This window comes from Hyaena hyaena, unplaced genomic scaffold, assembly GCF_003009895.1.
Source record: "Hyaena hyaena isolate Hyena2069 unplaced genomic scaffold, ASM300989v1 scaffold_164, whole genome shotgun sequence".
Taxonomy (NCBI): domain Eukaryota; kingdom Metazoa; phylum Chordata; class Mammalia; order Carnivora; family Hyaenidae; genus Hyaena; species Hyaena hyaena.
The window spans coordinates 2421757-2442030 of record NW_024080796.1 but is presented as its reverse complement, the minus strand read 5'-3'; the positions used below and the strand labels follow the sequence as shown (position 1 = coordinate 2442030).

The following is a 20274-nucleotide window of genomic DNA, read 5'->3' as shown; positions in this document are numbered from 1 at the left end:
GGAGAAAAAGATTTAATGACATGGCAAAAAATAAATTCATTGGCAAAGTAATAACACAATGATTCTGAGAAAATTTACATGCATAATCTCAGTAGTTCAATCAGATGATTTTTCTTCAGTCAGTTTTCAATTAACTTGTTTTGAGTTTGTTATACACATGCATACATACACACACAAGTTACTTCTAGGACGGCAAAGAAAATAAATCACATATGGTTTTCTGCCTCAACTTCTAAAGAGAAGGTATTAAATTTTATCAAATGTCTTTAGCATCTACTGAGGTGATTATTTAGCTTTTCCTCTTCGGTAAGGTGGTGAATTTTCAATGTTGAAATATCCTATCCTTGCTTTCTGTAGATAATAATGTTCTTGGTTAAAATATGGGATTTCTTTCATTCCAAATCATCAGAACATGCATAAAGTAAATCATCTGTGCTAAGAACAAGGAAACAGAACTATGTATTTCATTATATATAAAATGTACACATACACACACACACCTGCACGTCAAAAAATTTTGGAGAAACATCTACCTATTAAAAGAGGGTTTTCCAAGGCTAGAGAAGTAAAAAGGAGGCCCTTATAATTTCTCCCTACCCTATTCGAATTATCTTAGTTTTCTTGGAAAAAGAATATTATCAATATATTCTTTACTTTTTACAAAATATCTTAAAATGTCTTCATTTATAATGCATCAATCAGCATTTGTTCTGGACTGTGTAGTTCCCAAAACACTACTTAATAAAAAGCAAATTCCAGGTTATTGATCCTATGTGGCAGAGTATTAATATACACTGATGACATTACAGAACATCAGTGATTTACCACCACAGGTTTTTATACATCATATTAGAATATATTCATTTGGACTTAGAAGGATCTTATTCACAGGACTATAGTAGTATTTCTTAATCTAAGTTTTTAATTAACATTCCCTGCTCCTTTATTGTAGACTTATTTTGATTCTTAATGTAGCAGTTTACCATTTCACTTATAATATCTACTTCAGATGACTATAAGTCAATCTATCAATAAAACTGGTCAGGGTGAGAAATTAGAAATTGTATCTCAAAATCTATCATTTGGGAAACCTCTATCTTATTATTCTTAAAAGATACTGTCACTTTTAACCAACAATGTATTTTTACTGGAGTCATAAAAGTGTTTTTACAGGAGTGCCAATTAGTAGTATTCCTTATTAGGTGCTGGGTATTTGGTGTATTAAAATGAATTGAATGCAAAACTTTTAAATTACTTTCACAACACCATCTCATCTGGATCACTGCCAGAGCTTCCTAACTGGTCTTCCTAACTCTACTTTTACCCTCCAGTAAGCATTCTTCTTATTGCAGCCAATGTTCATCGATGTCACACTCCTCTGCCAAAATCCTTTAATCCCACTGCCCACCATCTTCCATATATTATCACGTATCTTTTCCAGACCTCCCACATCCTCTCACAGAAGCCTCATATCCTGACATTCATCACATTTATAGTTTATTAGTTATTTAACGGCAAGGTTTCCTATTTAATTGTGAGCTTAGTGAGAATGGGAACTATTTTGCACATTTCTGTGTGCCTGCAGGATTTTGGAATAATTATAGGTAATGAATATGTCATGAATAAATAATATTAAGCCTCGCAGTCTCTTAGGGTGATTTTTACTTTACTGCATAAAAGAAAATACTGAATCTGTGAGGACACATGAACTATAAAGTACAAATGCATGCATTCTAGTTGGATAACATATGTCCTCATTAATTCAATAATAACCTACATAAGTATAAGACTTAAAAAGTTTTAATTATAGAACTAATTTATTTATCATATTACAAATACATTAAAGGTTGGCTTCAACCTTCATATTCAGCCAAAATCTGCCATATGGTTTCAATTTAGGTTTTGGGAAGCCTAAATAGCTAAAGGCCTACTTTAATGTCATTTATGGCACCTCTAAAATTATGCATGATTAAAAAAAATATATCATTTCATTGGATCTCATTCTAGTTAACATTATGAACAGTATGCAAAGAAAGTTTATTATCATTCACATTTATGAACTTATTCAATAAGTTACTTTCAAATGTAGGTTATGCACACTAAATAGAACTTGAAATGATGATCTCCTTAATATAATGTATACAATAAAGTACATTAAAATGTGTTAAATAAATATGTTAAAAAAGAAATTTTAAGTGTTCAGTATAAATGTATATTATCACATAAGTAGAATGATGTATTGATTAAAAATGATTATGAAAACCATTAGTTTTATATACAAAACAATTAAGAACAGTCAAGTAATTAAATAAATATAAAGCAGACTGACACTTACTATGACTAAACAGAGTACCCTAGCTAGATAATTTTGGGAAAAATATACCCCTTGTGTCAACAAATGTTCATAAAAATTTCAAGAACACAGAACAATTAAATTATAACTCTGACACCTGTATAAGTCTTAGCATATGAGCATTCATGAAACTAAACAGTATCTTTTAAGTTATTTATTTTTCTTTTCAGGCCATGACCTTTTAGGAAAACATATATTTAAGAATTAATCTTATTTTGTGACCATGAATTAAAAACAGTGTCAACTGAGGCTCAATCTTGCATAAAGCAGAAAAATTCCAAAATCACATAAAACAATGTCCATGAGAAATCATCTTCTACCTGACATGTTAAAAAATAGTAAAGATTAGAAAAAGAAGTTAAAGAAAAATGAAGTAACCCCTTAAAATCTTGTTCACTGAGCTCATTTAAAAAGCAAGCACCTTTCAGTGCTACAAACATGGATTAGTGTCTGAAGAATGAGGTGGTAGCAGATAAGACTAACAAATATTGTTATTATACTATGCAAGCATTTACATTTTAAATGTACTAATAATTGCATTTTTATATAAAATTCCAGATTTCTTCTTTTATCTCAGATGTAAATTTGTATGAAGTTGATATTTAGATCCAGTCTAATGTTAATTTTGATTAGCCACCCATTTATTCCCTCAACAGCCTTATGAAATACAATTACTATTTATATGAGAAAATATACTTAAAGGGCAAATACACTACTAATGGATACATGGGAAACTAAAGAAAACAAAAGGCTTGTATATCTCACTTACAAAAATAATTTTGTATTTTAGAAACTGTTTCTTATATTTCATAGTCACTATATCAATAAGAGAGATATTATAACAATTTCACTATACACATTATGCCTACCCATATTGCCATTTTACAACAGTGAAAATGAATTTGAGACCAGAAATGAAGAATAAGTAAGTTCAATAATGCATACAAATGTGTGCTTTCTAAAGACAAAGACGACATAGTTTTACAGATTTTAAATACAGGTAAAATTCATTCCTCCTTTTTTGTAATTCTGGAAAGTATACAGACATATACAAACGTAATCATATAATATGTCACAGAGGAAATATATAAAAGAGAAAATAAGAAGTGGTCAGTTTATAATAAGTTAGAGAGAAGAACCTGTTTTTAGATTGTTCAAATTTAGAAGACGTGAGTGATGAATGCACATAGGATTTTTCTAAATGGGCAGGGAAGATAATGTGGTTTGTCATTTCCTCTTCTAAGCACATACTCTATAAAGTAGATACTTTAAAATAAATTTGTTCTATTCAGATATTGCTGCCAAATGCATTATAAGAGAAATTCATAATGCTTGCCTCAAAGCCTAAAGGAAAAATTTCACTCAGATCAGGAAAAATTACTAAAAGCTAAATTACAAACGCTAACTTTTCATTCAAAATAAAGTCTCAAATACCACTTTAACAACATCACTTTTTAGGTAACTAAAAACTTACTAAAAATAACCTCCAGGATATTCTATTTAATTTCTTATTCAAATAAAGAGAGCATTTTCACAACCACAAACGTTCAGTTATCTAAAGGCCATTAACATGCTTGTATTTCTATTATGAAGCCTATATAGTAACTTACCAATCCTTGGGGTAGTAGTGCTGCTCTGTTCTGCAGGAGATGAAGTACTAAAAGCAGAAATTGGAATTTTCATCTGTATAGGACCTCGATTATTTGATGGACTATAGAGTCCCGATGGGCCTACTGTAGGTAAAGAAGTCCTTGTGGCTTGTACAATAGAGTGTGCTGTGGGAACAGCCTGTACAGCAAGTGTCGTTCCTAATGGTGCAGCACTGGCAGGAGAGTTCCTTTGAATACTAGGGCTGGCCACAGAAGGAACATTGTTTGGTTTAGACGGGTTTGGCAAGGCTGGCAAGGATACTGGATTTTTGGTAAGACCACTCACAGCAGGTGGGCTTTGTACAGAAATGAACTCAACGTTGCCAGATGGTTGATTGGTCACTAAAGTCCCTGGATGGCTCTGTAGGAGTTGAGGCTGGGAGGATACCGCAACAGGTACATGCAAAATCACTGGTAAAGGTTGTAAAGAGATTGTAGGTTGGGGATTTCCACTAGGCACCTGAGTAGTAGCAACTACGGTAGCTGTGTTGGGTGCAGGAAGAACTGACGTTGCTGTCAAAGAACCCGAAGTCACTGGAGTCTGCAACTTAGGTTGACTACTGACAACTGTTGGAGGAGTGACAAGATTGGTTGAAGATACTATAGAAAGAAAAAAGAAGTCTCAGTTTAAATGGCTGTCTTCATCTATCAGCTAGGATAATACAATACAAATTTAATGCATTGCAATTGCTATAGTAAAGTTTTTCATAATAAAATTCCTTCAAGATTTAAATTTTGGAAGTCTTTTTAAAACTTAATTTATTTTCAGAGAGAGAGTGCAAGCCAGGGAAGGGTAGAGAGAGGGAGAGCGAGAATCCCAAACAGGATCAGAACCATCAGCACAGAGCCCAACGCAGTGACGCTCAGGCTCATGAACCGCAAGATAATGACGTGAGCAGAAATCAGGAGTCAGACACTCAAACGACTGAGCCACACAGGGGGCCCTTCATTTTGGAAATTCTTAGAGTTAAATTTATAGAAACATTTTTGCAACTATGTTTGGTACACAGCTTATGACTAATATGGAAGACTGATGTATCTGAGTATCAAAACAGTGTCTGAAAATTACTATCATTTCAGAGTAATTGGTAAAATGGCTAAAAAACACTGAACTTGGTGAAGTTGTACAGATATTTTTGAGATGACAGTAAAAACATAAATGCCTTATAACAATGACAATATATAAACTCAAACAATCTAGTAAGAATCGTCACTATTAATGAATAAAGTAAGCTTGGTCATGGTATTTTATCATTTGGACCATGTGTGAAACCTCTATCTGTGGATTAAGTTTTATTGAATTACCTGGGAGGAATCAGGAAGGGGAAGCTACCTCTACTGACACTCTGATGGCATTATACGATTTGGGAAATAACAGACTGAAGATGGGAGATGAATTAAGAAATAAGAGAGTTAATACCAAAACCAGAAAAAAAAATCAAAATGCTGGTCACTAAAGTTTTATAGTAATTTTGGTTCAACTATTTATCTTTATTCTCATTTGAACAGGTTTCAAACTGATGACCAAGTTTCTTTCTCTCCAAAACAACAGGCACAGTAGAGCAGCAATTCTCAAAGTGTTATCTGGGAGGACACGTGGGGATTACTGAGACCCTCACAGGGAGCTGGGAATGCCAAAACTATTTTCATAACAATCATAAGACATTGCTTGATTTTTCATCATGTAAATATTTGCACTGATGGAGCAAAAGCAATGCTGACTTCATTTTGACATCAAAACTTCTTGATGCCTCAGTACAAAAATCAAGGTACTGAGTGGTACCAAACTGTCAATAGATTTTTTTATCCCCAAACGTTCACAGTAAAAAATAAAGTCAGTTCCACTCAAGAACGTCCATGATGAAGTAGTAGAAACTATTATTAAATCTCAGCCCTTGAGTATAGGACTTAATATTCTGTGTGAAAAAATAGGAAATATACAACAATAATTATCACTGCATGCCAAAGCAGCATGTCTGGCTCATGGCAAAATGCTTGTACTATTGTTTGAGTTATAAAACTAACCTAACAATCTTTTTCACAGAAGGCCATTTTTACTTGAAAGCATGATAGTGTGATTATTCACACTTGGGTATTTAACAAAGTTTCTTTTTTTCTTTTCTTCTTTCTTTCTTTCTTTCTTTCTTTCTTTCTTTCTTTCTTTCTTTCTCTTTCTCTCTCTTTCTTTGTTTCTTTCTTTCTTTCTCCTTCCTTCCTTCCTTCCTTCCTGTCTGTCTATCTGTCTTTTTTTTTTTTTTTAAAGTAGGGTCCACACCCAATGTGTAGCCCAAAGCGGGGTTTGAACTCATGACCCTGAGATAAAGACCTGAGCTGAGATCAAGAGTTGGATGCTTCAGGGCACCTGGGTGACTCAATCAGTTAAGTGCCCGACTTCAGTTCAGGTCATGATCTTGCAGTTTGTGAGTTTGAGCCCCACGTCGGGCTCTGTGCTGACAGCTCACAGCCTGGAGCTTGCTTTGGATTCTGTGTCTCTCTCTCTCTCTCTGCTCCTCCCACACTCATGCCTGCCTCTCTCTCTCTCTCTCAAAAACAATAAACATTTAAACCGACTAAGCACCCAGGTGCCCTAACAAACCTTTTCTTGAAAATAAATCCTGGCAGTCAAAGAAAACAACTAATAGTATTTATTGGCAATAATACAATTTGAGTTTTAAAACAAAAATAAGAACTTTGGAAAAATGTGTATCTGCCACTAACACCATGACAGCTTCCCAAATTTTCAGACATTTCTGACAAGAATCAATTTGATGTTTATTTATTTTTAATGCTTTTTTTTAAATGTTTATTTATTTTTGAGAGAGAGAACACGAGAGGGAGAGGGGCAGAGAGAGAGAGACAGGGAGACACAGAATATGAAGGAGGCTCCAGGCTCTGAGCTGTCAGCGCAGAGCCCAATGCAGGGCTCAAATTCATTAACTGTGAGATCATGACCTGAGCCAAAGTCAGACGCTTAACTGACTGAGCCACCGAGGCGCTCCAGAATCAATGTGATTTCTAAAAAGTTTATTGAGAGGTGTCAATAATGGAAGTCTTACATAACTCAGTGAGTATGTTCCAAATGATTGATGAATAATATTAGTAAAAGATCCAACCAAGACAGACAAATGGACTTTAATGAAAAAATTAGAAAAGTTCATTGGTATGGTTTCATGTTCTACTTTGCAACTAACCATTAACTACTTGACTGTGTCAAAGAATATCCACAAATCCTCTAACATGGCTAGCCATTTCCCAACTACATATTTGTATGAGACTGAACTTTCTTCAAATACTTCAACCAAAACAACAAATTGCAACAGACTGGATGCAGAGGTAGACAGAAGAATCTAGCTATCTTCAACTGTCCTAAGTATAAGACAGTTGTTTTAAGTACAAGACAGATTTGTAAAGCTGTAAGACAGTAACATTTCTCACTAATTGCTTTAAGCTTGGGAAATAGTTATTTTTTCATTCAAATATTTTATTTGTGTTACATGATACACGTTTGTTATTATTTTTAAATGAATAAACATGTAAGAGTTTGTATTTTAATTTCCAGTAAATATCAACTAGTATAAGCCATAAAAACAAAAGTTCTTTGGGAGTCTTAATACTATTATAAGATTATACAGGGATATGGAAACCAGAAAGTTTGAGAACCACTAAACTTGAATTTTTATATTTTCTTGAGTATTTTTTTTAATGTTTTATTTATTTCTAGGAGAGAGAGAGAGAGAGAGAGAGAGAGAGAGAGAGAGAGAGAGAGAGAGAGNGCTCCAGGCTCTGAGCTGGCAGTCAGCACAGAGCCTGACGCGGGGCTCAAACCCACGAACCGCGAGATCATGACCTAAGCGAAAGTCGGACGCTTAACCGACTAAGCCACCCAGGTGCCCCTTTCTTGAGTATTTTTAATACAACTTTGTATTTATCATTTAATTTTAGATAGATATGCTCAGTTCTTTAGATCATTTCAATCTCAAAAAAAAAATTGTAAGAACAGAGAACCAAAGCTTTTAATTCCTAAGAAAACTTTGGTGTTTAAAAATATTACCTGTATTCACAGGGGTTGGAAAGGATGGTGGTGCACTCTCACTTACATTCCTTTTGGACTCGAGCATCTGTCTCACTGTGCCTGCATTTCTACAAAAAAATATATACACATATGGTATATATATATGTACACATACGTACGCGCGCGCACGCGCGCACACACACACACACAGTCAATGCAAATACCATTCAGGAGACATCAATTTATGAATAGAGAAAGCAGTGGTCCATAGGAAGAAAAGGGTGGCTACATGTGGGTACTGTAGCACTAAAGTGCAAATGAGGATGCTGAGGCAAAGACGGCACACAGACCTCAGCATGCTGGGGTCTATGGCATTAAGGAAGTCTTAGATTCTAATGTCCTCAACATTTTTGCCAAAAAAACAAATGTATATCCTAGTATCTGTAGACATTAGTTCTTATTATCCCTAATCAACGCTCTTCTCATTTACTTTGAAAGAATACTATTTAGCACAAGTCAAATCTTAAATGACCTTTAAAGAAAGCCTTATAATAAATTAGCAAAGCCAGTAGCCACAAGTGAACAATTATAGCAAAACAAAACAAATACAAAAAAATATTTAATTTAGTATACCAAACATCTCTACAAAAATAACTAGGAATACATTCCAAAACTTTCTTGTAAAATTAAGAAAGTCAGAACCATGTTCTGTTAAAAACCTGATAAATTATTTACAATTCTCACCTGTAGGCCACATTATTATTATTGCTATTGACGTCAACTACAGACTTTCCTGGTGATACAGGTGGGTTTGGTGGATTCTGGAAGAAAAAATTACCCAGGTAAAATAAAACCCAATATGAAAGGGATCTTTAAAAATAAGAGCTTAACTAGACCTACTATGATCATTTCATAATGTATATGTGTTGAATTATGTTGTGCATCTGAAGTCAATTTAATATTTTTAAAAAACCTTGTACGCTTTCTCAATATATTATCTGTTACTTCCATAATATAGCAGAAAATATTACTAAATGTGACAAGAATTTGAATCTTGGCATTGCCACCTGTTAGTTGTGCCTTAAACAAATTACTTAACCTGTTGAAACAACTGCTTATTATGTGAAAGATTAATATAATAATTTAAATACTTCAATTTTTTTTAAATACTTCAATTTTTAAGAGTAGATAAAATGTGAAAAATGGTTTACATGCTAATTAATATTAATAATATGAATCTAAAGAATAACTAGACATACTCATTCAATAAATATCTAGTGAATGCCTACTATATACCATACATATCAGGCACCAAATTACCAACAGAAACTCAACAAACAAGGTACATATTTATTCTTTGTCAAAAACAGAGGAATACCAATTAAGTGGTGCCTAAGGTCACAAAGCAATATTCTCAAGTCAAAATTATTTTTACAGTTATTGTTTAAAAAATAAATACTTGCCACTAGGCAACTTGTAATTTCATAAAAAGATGTCTCAATTCTAAACTTAAGTATCAACTTACTTCAGGCTTTCCCCCCAACAAACAGAATTCTTATACATGTTAATTAGCATTATTTGGGATTCTATCAGTAATTACACTATCATTATTTATTTCTTAAAAAATATAAATAACTCTGCTCAAGATTAATAAAATATAATAATAAATCTTTAAAAAAAATTTAATGTTTATTTTTGAGACAGAGAGACAGAGTATGAGTGGGAGAGGGACAAAGAGAGAAGGAGACACAAAATCCAAAACAGGCTCTGAGCTGTCAGCACAGAGCCTGATGTGGGATTTGAATCCACGAGCCATGAGATCAGGACCTGAGCCAAAGACAGACACCCAATCGACTGAGCCACCTAGGCGCCCCAATAATAAATATTTTAAAAAGTGCTTTAAGATTACATCAAGTACATGCTACTAATCACTCTTTTCAATCAACAAGTTTTTAAATTTATTTAAAATGTTTATTTGAGAGAGAAAGAGTGCACAATCAGGGGAGGAGCAGAGGGGAAAGAGAGAATCCCAAGCAGTCTCTGCACCAACAGTGCAGAGTCCAACATGGGGCTGGATCTCATGAACAGTGAGATCATGACCTGAGCCAAAATCAAGAGCTGGATGCTTAGCCAACTGAGCCACTCAGGCGCCCCTCAATCAACAAATCTTGATGCTTTTTATAGGATAAGAGGATAATTTTCATCAACAAGTTATGGCATTGTATTAGCTACACGTGTAGAGGAGACAAAAAATAAAGTTACAATATATTGCTCTAAAGATGTTTAAAATCTGTGAACAAAAACATATGAAACAAATAGAAAAACAAATTCAAGTAACTGTGCACTGCCAATTTTAAAAAAACTTTTTGAGGAAAATGTTCATATAGGTCTTTTGAGTAATTAGTACATTGAAAATAGTTAAGATGAAGGCAAAGAACATTTCATGGAGAAAAACAGAAAAATGAATAAAGCATAATAAATAAACACAACTGGCTTAGAACACAGTATGGCCTCCTTCCATCATGGGGTAGACCAAATTTTCTTTGCCAGAATTCTAGAAACCAGTCAAGAGGTATATAGGACCCCAAGCAATAGCGAGGCCAAGAAGAGATGCATTGTAGTGGGTAAGAAAGTCTGTTGCACTTACCTCCCATACCCCAAACCCCTCCCAACACAGAATGGCACAATCAAAATTCCTCACTTGTGGCTTCTCCTTCAAAAAGGAAAGAGAAGAGTGGAACATTCATGCAACATTATGGCTTTTCAGGGAACTGCCTAAGGTACTGGTTTCTGTTTCACCTGACCTGAAGGAAGTGGTACATGTTGTATATCTAGAGGTCACATGAGAACAAGTTAAGCCTATCAGCTTGGTACAGCACCAGAAAAATTGTAGTAGCACAGACAGAGCAGGGGGAACCTCCTAAACAATGGCTTATAAAACCAAAACTATAATATGTAAGACAGACAGATGCCAGAGGGGAGCTCCCAAGTAGAAACAGACAAGACTCTTCAGATAAGACATTACACAAACAACCTCAGTGGAAATACATCTCTAGAAAAGGTTTGAGAGGTTCCCAGAGTATCAACCTGAGCTGAATAATAAAGGTTTTTCTCTGTATAAATATACTGTGAGAAGACAGGGAAATATGGCTGTTTCTTCAAATGCCCAAATTTCAACATAAGAGAACTAGACATAAGAAGAAACAGGAAAATATGGCCCCACCAAAGAAATAAATCTCTAGAAACTGACCCTAAAGAAATGAGGATCTATGGATTACCCATTAAAGAATTCAAAATAAATGACATAAAGATGCTCAGTGCGGTAAAAAGAGAACACTGATAGAAAACTAAATGAAATTAGAAAAGTGATGCATGAAGAAAATAAGAATATTAACAAAGAAATAGAAACTCTAAAACAGAACCAAAAGAAATTCTGGATCTGAAGAATAACTGAAATGAAAAATTCACTACAGGGCATCAATACCAGACTGTACTAAGCAGAACTTGATGACAAGTCATTTGAAATTATCAAGTTATAGGAGCAAAAAGAAAAATGAATGAAAAAAGGGAAGAGAGCTCAAAGGATATGAGAAAACACTTAAAGGACCAATAAACAAATATAGGAATCTAAGAATAGAAGAGGGAAAATGAACAGAAAGTCTTTTTAAATAATTGCCAAAAACTCCCTAAATTTGAGGGGAAAAAAACTGATAATTCAAGAAGCTCAGAAACCTCCAACTAGAATAACTCAAAGAGATCTACACTGAAAAACAGAGTCAAGGTGTTAAAAGTCACAGATAAAGAATTGTGAAAGTAACAAGATAAAAGTAACCCATCACATTCAAGGTAGCTCCCCAAAGATTATCAGTAGCTTTCTCAGCAGATACCTAGAAGGCTAACAGAGAGTGCAATGACAGATTCAAATGCTGAAAGAAAAAACTACCAAACAAAAATACTGTATTAAGCAAAACTTTCATTCAAACATGAAGGCAAAATTAAGACTTTCCTAGATAAATAAAAAGCCAGGGAAATTTGTGACCATTAGAGCTATAATACAATACAACAAAATGCTAAAAGGAGTCTTGCAAGTGAAAATGAAAGGACATTAGACAGCAACTAGAAAGCATACGTAAAAGATGAAATTCTCTGGTAAAGGTAGATACACAAATACAGAACCCTGCATTACTATAAAGCTGGTACATTAAATCACATTTAATTCTTTTATAGAATTCAAGCACAAAAATAACTACATTTTTGTTAAAGGACACACACTATAAAGCAATATAATAAAACCAATAACAAAACTGTGGGGATAAGACATAAAGACTAGAGATCTTCAATGTGACCGAAGTCGATGTGTTACCAGTTTAAAATGGTCTATGTAACCGCCATGGTAACCACAGATAAAATTCCTATAGAAGATACACAAAAGAGAATGAGAAAGAAATTAAAGACTGTCACTAAAAAAGTAAATAAATAAACAAAACACACAGAAAGTAAGCAAGCAAGAAAAAAAGAGACAAAACAGCTCCAAGACAAATAGGTAATAATTAACAAAATACCAATTAAGTTCCTCCCTACAGAAATTATTTTAAATCCCAATGGATTAAATTCTCCACAGAAAGACACACGTTGGGTTAATGAATAAAAACCAAGATCCTGCTATATGCTGTTAAAAGTAAACTCACTTTAGATCTAAAGGTCGAAAGTAAAAGAATGGGTATTCCATTCAAATGATAACCAAAAGAGAGAAGGGGTGACCATACTTACGTAAAACAAAAGAGAGCTTTTAAAGTGAAAAAATGTCACATGTGACAAAAAGGACATGATAAAAGCATCAACTGACCTTACCAGATACAATATTAATAAATATGCACATAACATCATGGCTTCCAAGTGACATAAAAATTCACAGAACTGAAAAACAGATAGAAACAACAGTAAGAGTCTTCAATACATCATTCTATATAACAGAGATATGATCTGGAGAAAAATTCAGTAAGGAAATAGTAAAACTTAATATCACAGACCAAATGGACCAAACAGACATATGGAATCTCAAGGGACCCTGAAAACAGTCCTGGAAGATAAAAACAAAGTTGGAGGCTTCATACTTCTTGATTTCGAAACATGTTGCAAAGCTATAGCAATCAAAACAGTGTGGTGCTGGCATAAAGACAGACACATGGTGCAACAGAATAAACATCCCAGAAATAAACTCTTACGTATACGGTCAAGTGATTTTCAACAAGGATGCCAAGGCCACACAATGGAGAAAAGACAGTCTTTCAACAAATGGCATGAAAATTCAATGTTCAAATACAAAAGAACGAAGGCTGGACCATTACACCAGCATACAAAATTTAATTCAAAATAAATCAAACAACTAAATGGAAGACCAAAACTAAACATTTCTAGAAGAAAACACAGGGAGAAAGTTTTATGACATCAAATTTTGCAATGATTTCTGGGATATAGCAACAAAAGCACAGGCAACCACAACAACAACAACAACAACAAAAAGCAAAACAAAGGAGGTTACATTGAACTTAAAAATTTCCTCACATCAAAGGAAATAATCAACAGAACAAAAATGAAATCTGTGGAACAGGAGAAAATAATTGTAAATAAGATATCTGATGTAAAGGGTTAATATCCAGAACACATAAAGAAGTCCTACAATTTCATTAAAAAAACAAGCAACCTAATTAAAAAATAGGCAAAGGACCTGAAAACTTCTCTAAAGACATGCAAAATGGACTGCAAGCATAAGAAAAGATGCTCAACATCACTAATTATTAGAGAAATGCAAATCAAAACCACAATGAAATGGCACCTCCCATCCATTAGCATGGCCACTATTATAAATCAGAAAATAACAAGTGTTAGCAAGAATGCAGAGAAATTGGTACCCTGTTCCCTGCTGGTAAGAATGAAAAATGGGGTGGTCTCTTTTATTAAAAAGTATGGAGGCTCCTCAAAAAGCTAAAATCAAAATTACTATTTCACTTTTGGGTAGAAACCCAAAAGACTTGAAACCAGGATCTCAAAGAGGTATCTGCACAGCACTGTGCATTGTAGCATTACTCACAAAAGAGCCAGGAGATGACAGCAGCCCAAATATCCACCAATAAATGAATGGGTAAGAAAAATATGGGATACACTATATACATATTGTGGAATACTATTCATCCTTTAAAAAGGAAATCCTAGGGGCGCCTGGGTGGCTTAGTCGGTTAAGCGTCCGACTTTCGCTTAGGTCATGATCTCGCGGTTCGTGGGTTCGAGCCCCGCGTCGGGCTCTGTGCTGACTGCCAGCTCAGAGCCTGGAGCCTGTTTCAGTCTGTGACTCCCTCTCTCTCTGACCCTCGCCTGCTCACGCTGTCTTTCTCTCTCTCTCCTAGAAATAAATCAAAGTCTTTAAAAATAAAAAAAATAAAAAATAAAAAAATAAAAAAATAAAAATAAAAAGGAAATCTTGTCACATGCTACAATACAGATGAGCAGTCTATGTAATCTCACTTAAGAGTATTTAGAGTAGTCAAATCATGAACACAAAAAGTATCCAAATGATGAAGCAAGGAGAAATTGGGAGTTGTTCTATGGTACGGAGTTTCAGTTTTGCAAGAAGAAAAATGTCTAAAGATCTATTACACAATGATGTTATTAATTAACACTACTTAACTATGAAGTTAAAAATGATATATTTTATGTTACATGTTTGCACCACAATTAAAACAAAAACAAAAATATTTTTAAATAAAAAATTCAAATGTAGAATTTAGATTTAATCTTAAATTTTACTGAATCAATTAAATCACTGATTTTCATAGATAAAGGATAAGAAATATCTTTACATTTCTTCTATAGTAAGAACTAGAAAAGATGTAAGTTAGAGAGAGCAGTTTTAAGGCAGTAACACAGATTATATTATAAATGTAGACTTACTAGTAAACTGCCTATGAGGGTTTTCTGCTTTTAAAAACTAAAAGAGGAAATGTTTTAAGACAAACTAGCATGATGGGGTTTGTTTTTAACTCAATATCAGAGGACCAATGAGCAAATCTAAATAGAAGAAAAGTATTTAAAGTATTTTTGTTTCTTTATTTATTTTAATAAGGGAAGAACTAAGTTCTAAACTTTCATTCTGCATCTTGCCTGTTTTCAAATTCTAGCATGACACAGATTTAAAATTATAGTGGATAACATCGTTAAAGGGAATTAGGGCATAAAAGAACAAATTCTTGAGATTTCTAGAAATCACTCTTACAGGAAAAAATATTAACAGGAATAGGTAGAAAGATGTCCCAGTTTTGGCATATAAAACTGGCCTTAACCAAAAGCTAATTGAGGAAGGAACAAAATTTGGAAGTTTGAAGACCATCTCAATATTTTTCTTCAAGTACCACATGCTCTAATTGTTCAAATTAATCTTTTCCAACCTTGAAGAATTATACAGTATTTGTCATTTCCATTATACTTTTACCTCTCCATAACAAACTATTCAGGGACTGTAATATTTTTATCTTTACTCCTTAAAGATTGCCTACAGAACTAGAAAATAGTTCTGAAGACAAATCAGACACTCACAAACACTGGAAAAGTATACAGTGGGCAGTATGCTGCTTAGATCAGACACAAGGATAAAAGGGAAAAAGTAGAAATTCACACTGTACAAAAACAAAGGAAAAATTACAAAGCCCTTTGTTTGGTTCAAGTATAGCAAATAAAAAAGGTTAAAGCAGGGGCACTTCAATGGCTCAGTCAGTTAAGCATCTGATTTCAGCTCAGATCATCATCTTGTGGTCTATGGGTTTGAGCACCACATCAGGCTCTATGTTAACAGCTCCGAGCCTGGGGCCTATTTCAGATTCTGTGTCTCCCTCTCTCTCTGTCCTTTCCCCACTCGTTCTCTCTCTCTCTCTCTCTCAAAAATAAACATTATAAAAATTTGTTTTAAAGGCTTAAAAAAAGGTTTACATCAATTTCCTAATAAGAAACTAAATACCTTGATTTTTATATTATGACAAAAAAAACAAAGCTAACAAAGTGGAGTTCAGAATCCAAGAACTAATTATATAATTAGAGAAGCTATAGTAAAAAAAAAATTGGGGGGTATGGTCAAAGGAGGGTTTGGTAAGATTAGTCTGTGTAGAAGAAAGATAAAAACGATCAGTTGCTCAAGAAAAAAAGAGGAACCAGAGCTGGAAAAGTGAGGTAAAAAGAATATAGAGATGAAGAGCAGATTAGTAGTTGCCAGGGGACAGGAGTGGGTGGGTATGGGAAATGAGACAGGCTGAAACTATAAAATGGCAGGATGAGGGAGCCCCTTCATGGTGATGGAACAGTTCTAGATCCTGACTGTGGTGGAGGTTAACATAAGTCTGTACATGGGTTCAAACTGCACAAACGGCACACCCATACACAAACACATACGTACAATGAATTAATAAAAAAACTGGTCTACATTTTGTATAAATTATTAAGGTCTACAGACTACTTAATAGAATCACATCAATATCTTGGCTTTGGTATTGCACAGCAGTTCTACAAGTTTTCACCACTGTGGGAAGCTACGTGAAAAAGTCACAGGAGTCTAGGTAGTATTATTACAACTTCTTGTGAATCTATAATTATTTCAAAATGGTTTTTACCTAAAGTCACATAAAGGAGATATGAAAATGAATGAAAACCGGAAAATCCTACAGTAACAATTACTACTGAAATAACTGTTATTGGCAATTGGTAAGTGCCAGGCAATGGAGCTCTCCAGGCAAAGAAATGTAACTTGCCCAAATAGAAAAAAAGTCAAGAGGAAAATAAAGAAATTAAACTAAAAACTATAATGCAATACACAAGTGCTATATTAAAATATGTATTACAGGGGTGCCTCGGTGGCTCAGTCAGTTGGTTAATCATCTGACTCTTGATTTCAGCTCAGGTCACGACCTCACGGGTTCGTGAGATTGAGCCCCACGTCAGGCTCAGCGCTGATACCATGAAGCCTGCTAGGGATTCCCTCTCTCCCTCTCTTTCTGTCCCTCCTTTGCTCATGCTCTCTCAAAACAAATAAATAAATATTCTTTAAAAATATATGTATTACCGAATAACTGAGGAAATAACAAAAAGCACAAGGTAGACGTTACACTGGGGTTTTATGTTATGCTCTGATCTTTGCACTTTACTACGTGGGAAGCGAAGAAGAGAAGGGGCTACTCCAGGCAACGGAACACTAACATACCTTGGAGGAAATAAGAGACAAAAATAGGACCCTGGCAAGAATGTAAAAAGAAACATGGTAAGATAATCCCAAAAACAAAATTTTAAAAATGAAACAGAAACATAACTTTAAGTTATGAATACTATAAGTTATACTATAACTTTAAGTTAAGAATACTATAAAATAGATATGTGTTGATATATGAAAACAGTAATTGAGGATTAGAAAAGGGTGAATAATTAGTTCTAGAGTTGCAGCTCCTGAAAAAACACATAGGAAATACAAAGTAGGAAAACAAATTTCAGACCTGTAATAAAAGAAGAATTTCTTCCCATCTCACCATTTCCTAAGATTATCGGAGTACCACTTAGAGCTCAATATTAATTATACAAGAATAGAAATTCTTACTTCTTGTCTTTTCTTAAGATCTTCTTTGGCTGCTCCAAAGCGTTTGGTTAACCTTGCTATCTTGGCCTAAAAAAAAGCAAAAATGAAACAAAAATCAAGTAACATTATGGTATCAAAAAGCAACTCATGCATACATAACAAGAAACCTATGAATAAAAGGATTGTCAGAAGATAACTAACAGCAAAGAAAATAAGGCAGGCTAATTGTAAAATATATTAATCAGAAAATTATAATGAACACGAAAATGACCTTTGAACTTAACACCTTGAGGTAAACACTTTTAATTTTAGAAGGTTAGTATTTTTCCTCCTAGAACTCACAAACTAGTACATTTCTAAACATGTATAATTGTGCGGATTTTTTCAGTACTTTTAATATGTTGTAACCACGCAATTTTCTGAGAATTCTATATTGACACACCTGTAAGTCATAAAAGATCCAATGCCAATACTGCTTGTGGATAGATGTATAATTTATTGAATCATTATTTACATACTCTCTTTCCCAGTGGAAATGTTCAATGTTTCTCAATGTATTGCTATAGTCAAATAACAATGCAATTAACAATTCTGTTCTTTCAGATTATTTCCTTGGGTAGTATTCACACGGGTGTAACTTCTGAGACAGAATAACTCTTGTTTAAATGGTTATTCTTATCTCAATGATAATTTATATCTAAATTATCGAATAATTATCAAATATCTAAATGATTTCTTTTCAGAAACACTTAATTTCATATTGTTAATTTAAAATAATCTAACAAAAACATTACCTTGCTACCATTAACATTTCAATGAAATTAATTTATTAATCACTTATACTGTTTACATAAATTGCCTGATCACATATTTTTCCCAAATACATATTCATAGAAAATTTAAGAAAACAGAAATGAATAAACAGAAAAAACACATCACCACATGGATATTTTGTATTTCAGGCTTTTACTAAGGTATAGATGTGATGATACGCAACTGTTTTTGTTGCTGTTAACTGCTGCTGCCATTTTATGTTAAATATACTTTCAAGAAATTTAAACTAAACTTGAGTGTGTTCATGAGGCCTGCCCAAGGAAGAACTCCTCCAGAAAATTTCTTTTATCCAGTATAAACATATCACAAAAAGAAAATGGTATTATTTACTTTTAAAGTTTCTTTCAGAAAGCAGTCACTTCTGAAGGAGACTGCAAATGTCAACAAAGTATTTAAGTCCATTGACAGAGCCTAGGCAATCAATCACCTAGGGACTCTGAAGATGAAAATTTCCTCAGGATTTGAGTATTTATGCATGTTTTTAACACCCAAAGACATACAGCATAATTTTATATACTTAATATGAATCTACCTTTCTATGGCTAAAATATTTCATGTAACTTATTCAAGAAATATATATGGGCAAGTGTCTTCTGTCCCAATTTATACAAGAATGTCTTTCATTCTTGAATTTATCTGGTGGATATTCTGTAAATTGAATACTTTGTATGGTATCATTATACTGTTTTTACTTACACTAAAATGTCATTTTGATATACATATGGGGAAATGTCTAGAAGGAATAAATACCAAAGTTAAAAGTGATTACTTCTAGAGGCTAGTAGTGGCAGGCAGTGAGGGAGAGTGTAAAAAGAAGGACTTCACTTTCACGTCATATATATCTGTAGTACTTAATTACTTTTTAAAAAGAATTTTATCAGGGCACCTGAGTGGCTCAGTCGGTTAAGCACCCAACTCCTGATTTCGGCTCAGGTCATTATCACACAGTTTATGAGACGGAGCTCCATGTCGGGCTCCATACTGACAGTGAAGAGCCTGCTTGGGATTCTCTCTCTTTCTCTCTCTCCGCCCCTCCCCCAACCCATCCTTTCAAGACAAATAAACATTAAAAAAAATAAAAATAAAAGAATTTTATCACTTAAAAATTAAACTATTAGACAAATAAAACCAAACTCTGGACACCGACTCAATGCCTCTGCCATTTAATACTATAAAAAAGAAATCAAAGGCCAGCCTTTTTGTTGTTATTTTAATCTAGGAAACTGTACAATTTTTAAAAATTATACTTCAAAATATCTGTCATCATGTGTCTAAGATTAGGACTCTATCTTGGCAAGTATTATGTGAAATTTTCAAAAAACTATATAAACAAGTCATTTTTTAGTCCAGGAAAGTCATCTTCTATTACTATGTCTTTACTACTTTTATTTCATTTTGCTCATGGTTTCTTCCTTAGATTTATCTATACATTTCTTGTATAATGGCATAAGGGTAGGGCTTAAATATAGGTAACATAAATTGGTAAGATTCAGACACATTGACTCTTATTTAACAAACCAGGCAAACTAGGGATCTCCTTACGTATGAAGGAACCTTTTAGGAAATAACTGAGAAAGGACTTAATCATGTATCAAGTCTGGCTTAACAGAACATTAGCACCCAAAAAGGCTGGTGAACAAATGGACACATGTACCCACTATTCAAAACTGTCTCCTGGATTAGGCAACCACAGATTTACTTGTTGCGGCAGGGACAGGATAGGGATCAAAAGAAAAAGTGAAAAAGAGATTTTCAGTTAAAATTATTTAAAATGGCATTTTATAAACCATAACCAATGGAATATTATATTCCAAAGTGT

General features: G+C 33.7%; 1 protein-coding gene across 4 annotated transcripts in view; it reads right to left on the bottom strand.

Moving 5' to 3' along the window:
- The window catches only part of LOC120236879 (activating transcription factor 7 interacting protein), a 112874-nt gene that overhangs the window by 20151 nt on the left and 72449 nt on the right, over positions 1–20274 (bottom strand). For all 4 annotated transcript variants that reach the window (XM_039239938.1, XM_039239937.1, XM_039239935.1 and 1 more), the window contains 4 exons: positions 17643–17708; positions 8759–8835; positions 8054–8142; positions 3964–4602 (listed from right to left, as the gene is read on the bottom strand). In XM_039239938.1, the coding sequence (XP_039095869.1) occupies positions 3964–4602; positions 8054–8142; positions 8759–8835; positions 17643–17708 (871 nt within the window). The remainder of the gene's footprint in view (positions 1–3963; positions 4603–8053; positions 8143–8758; positions 8836–17642; positions 17709–20274) is intronic.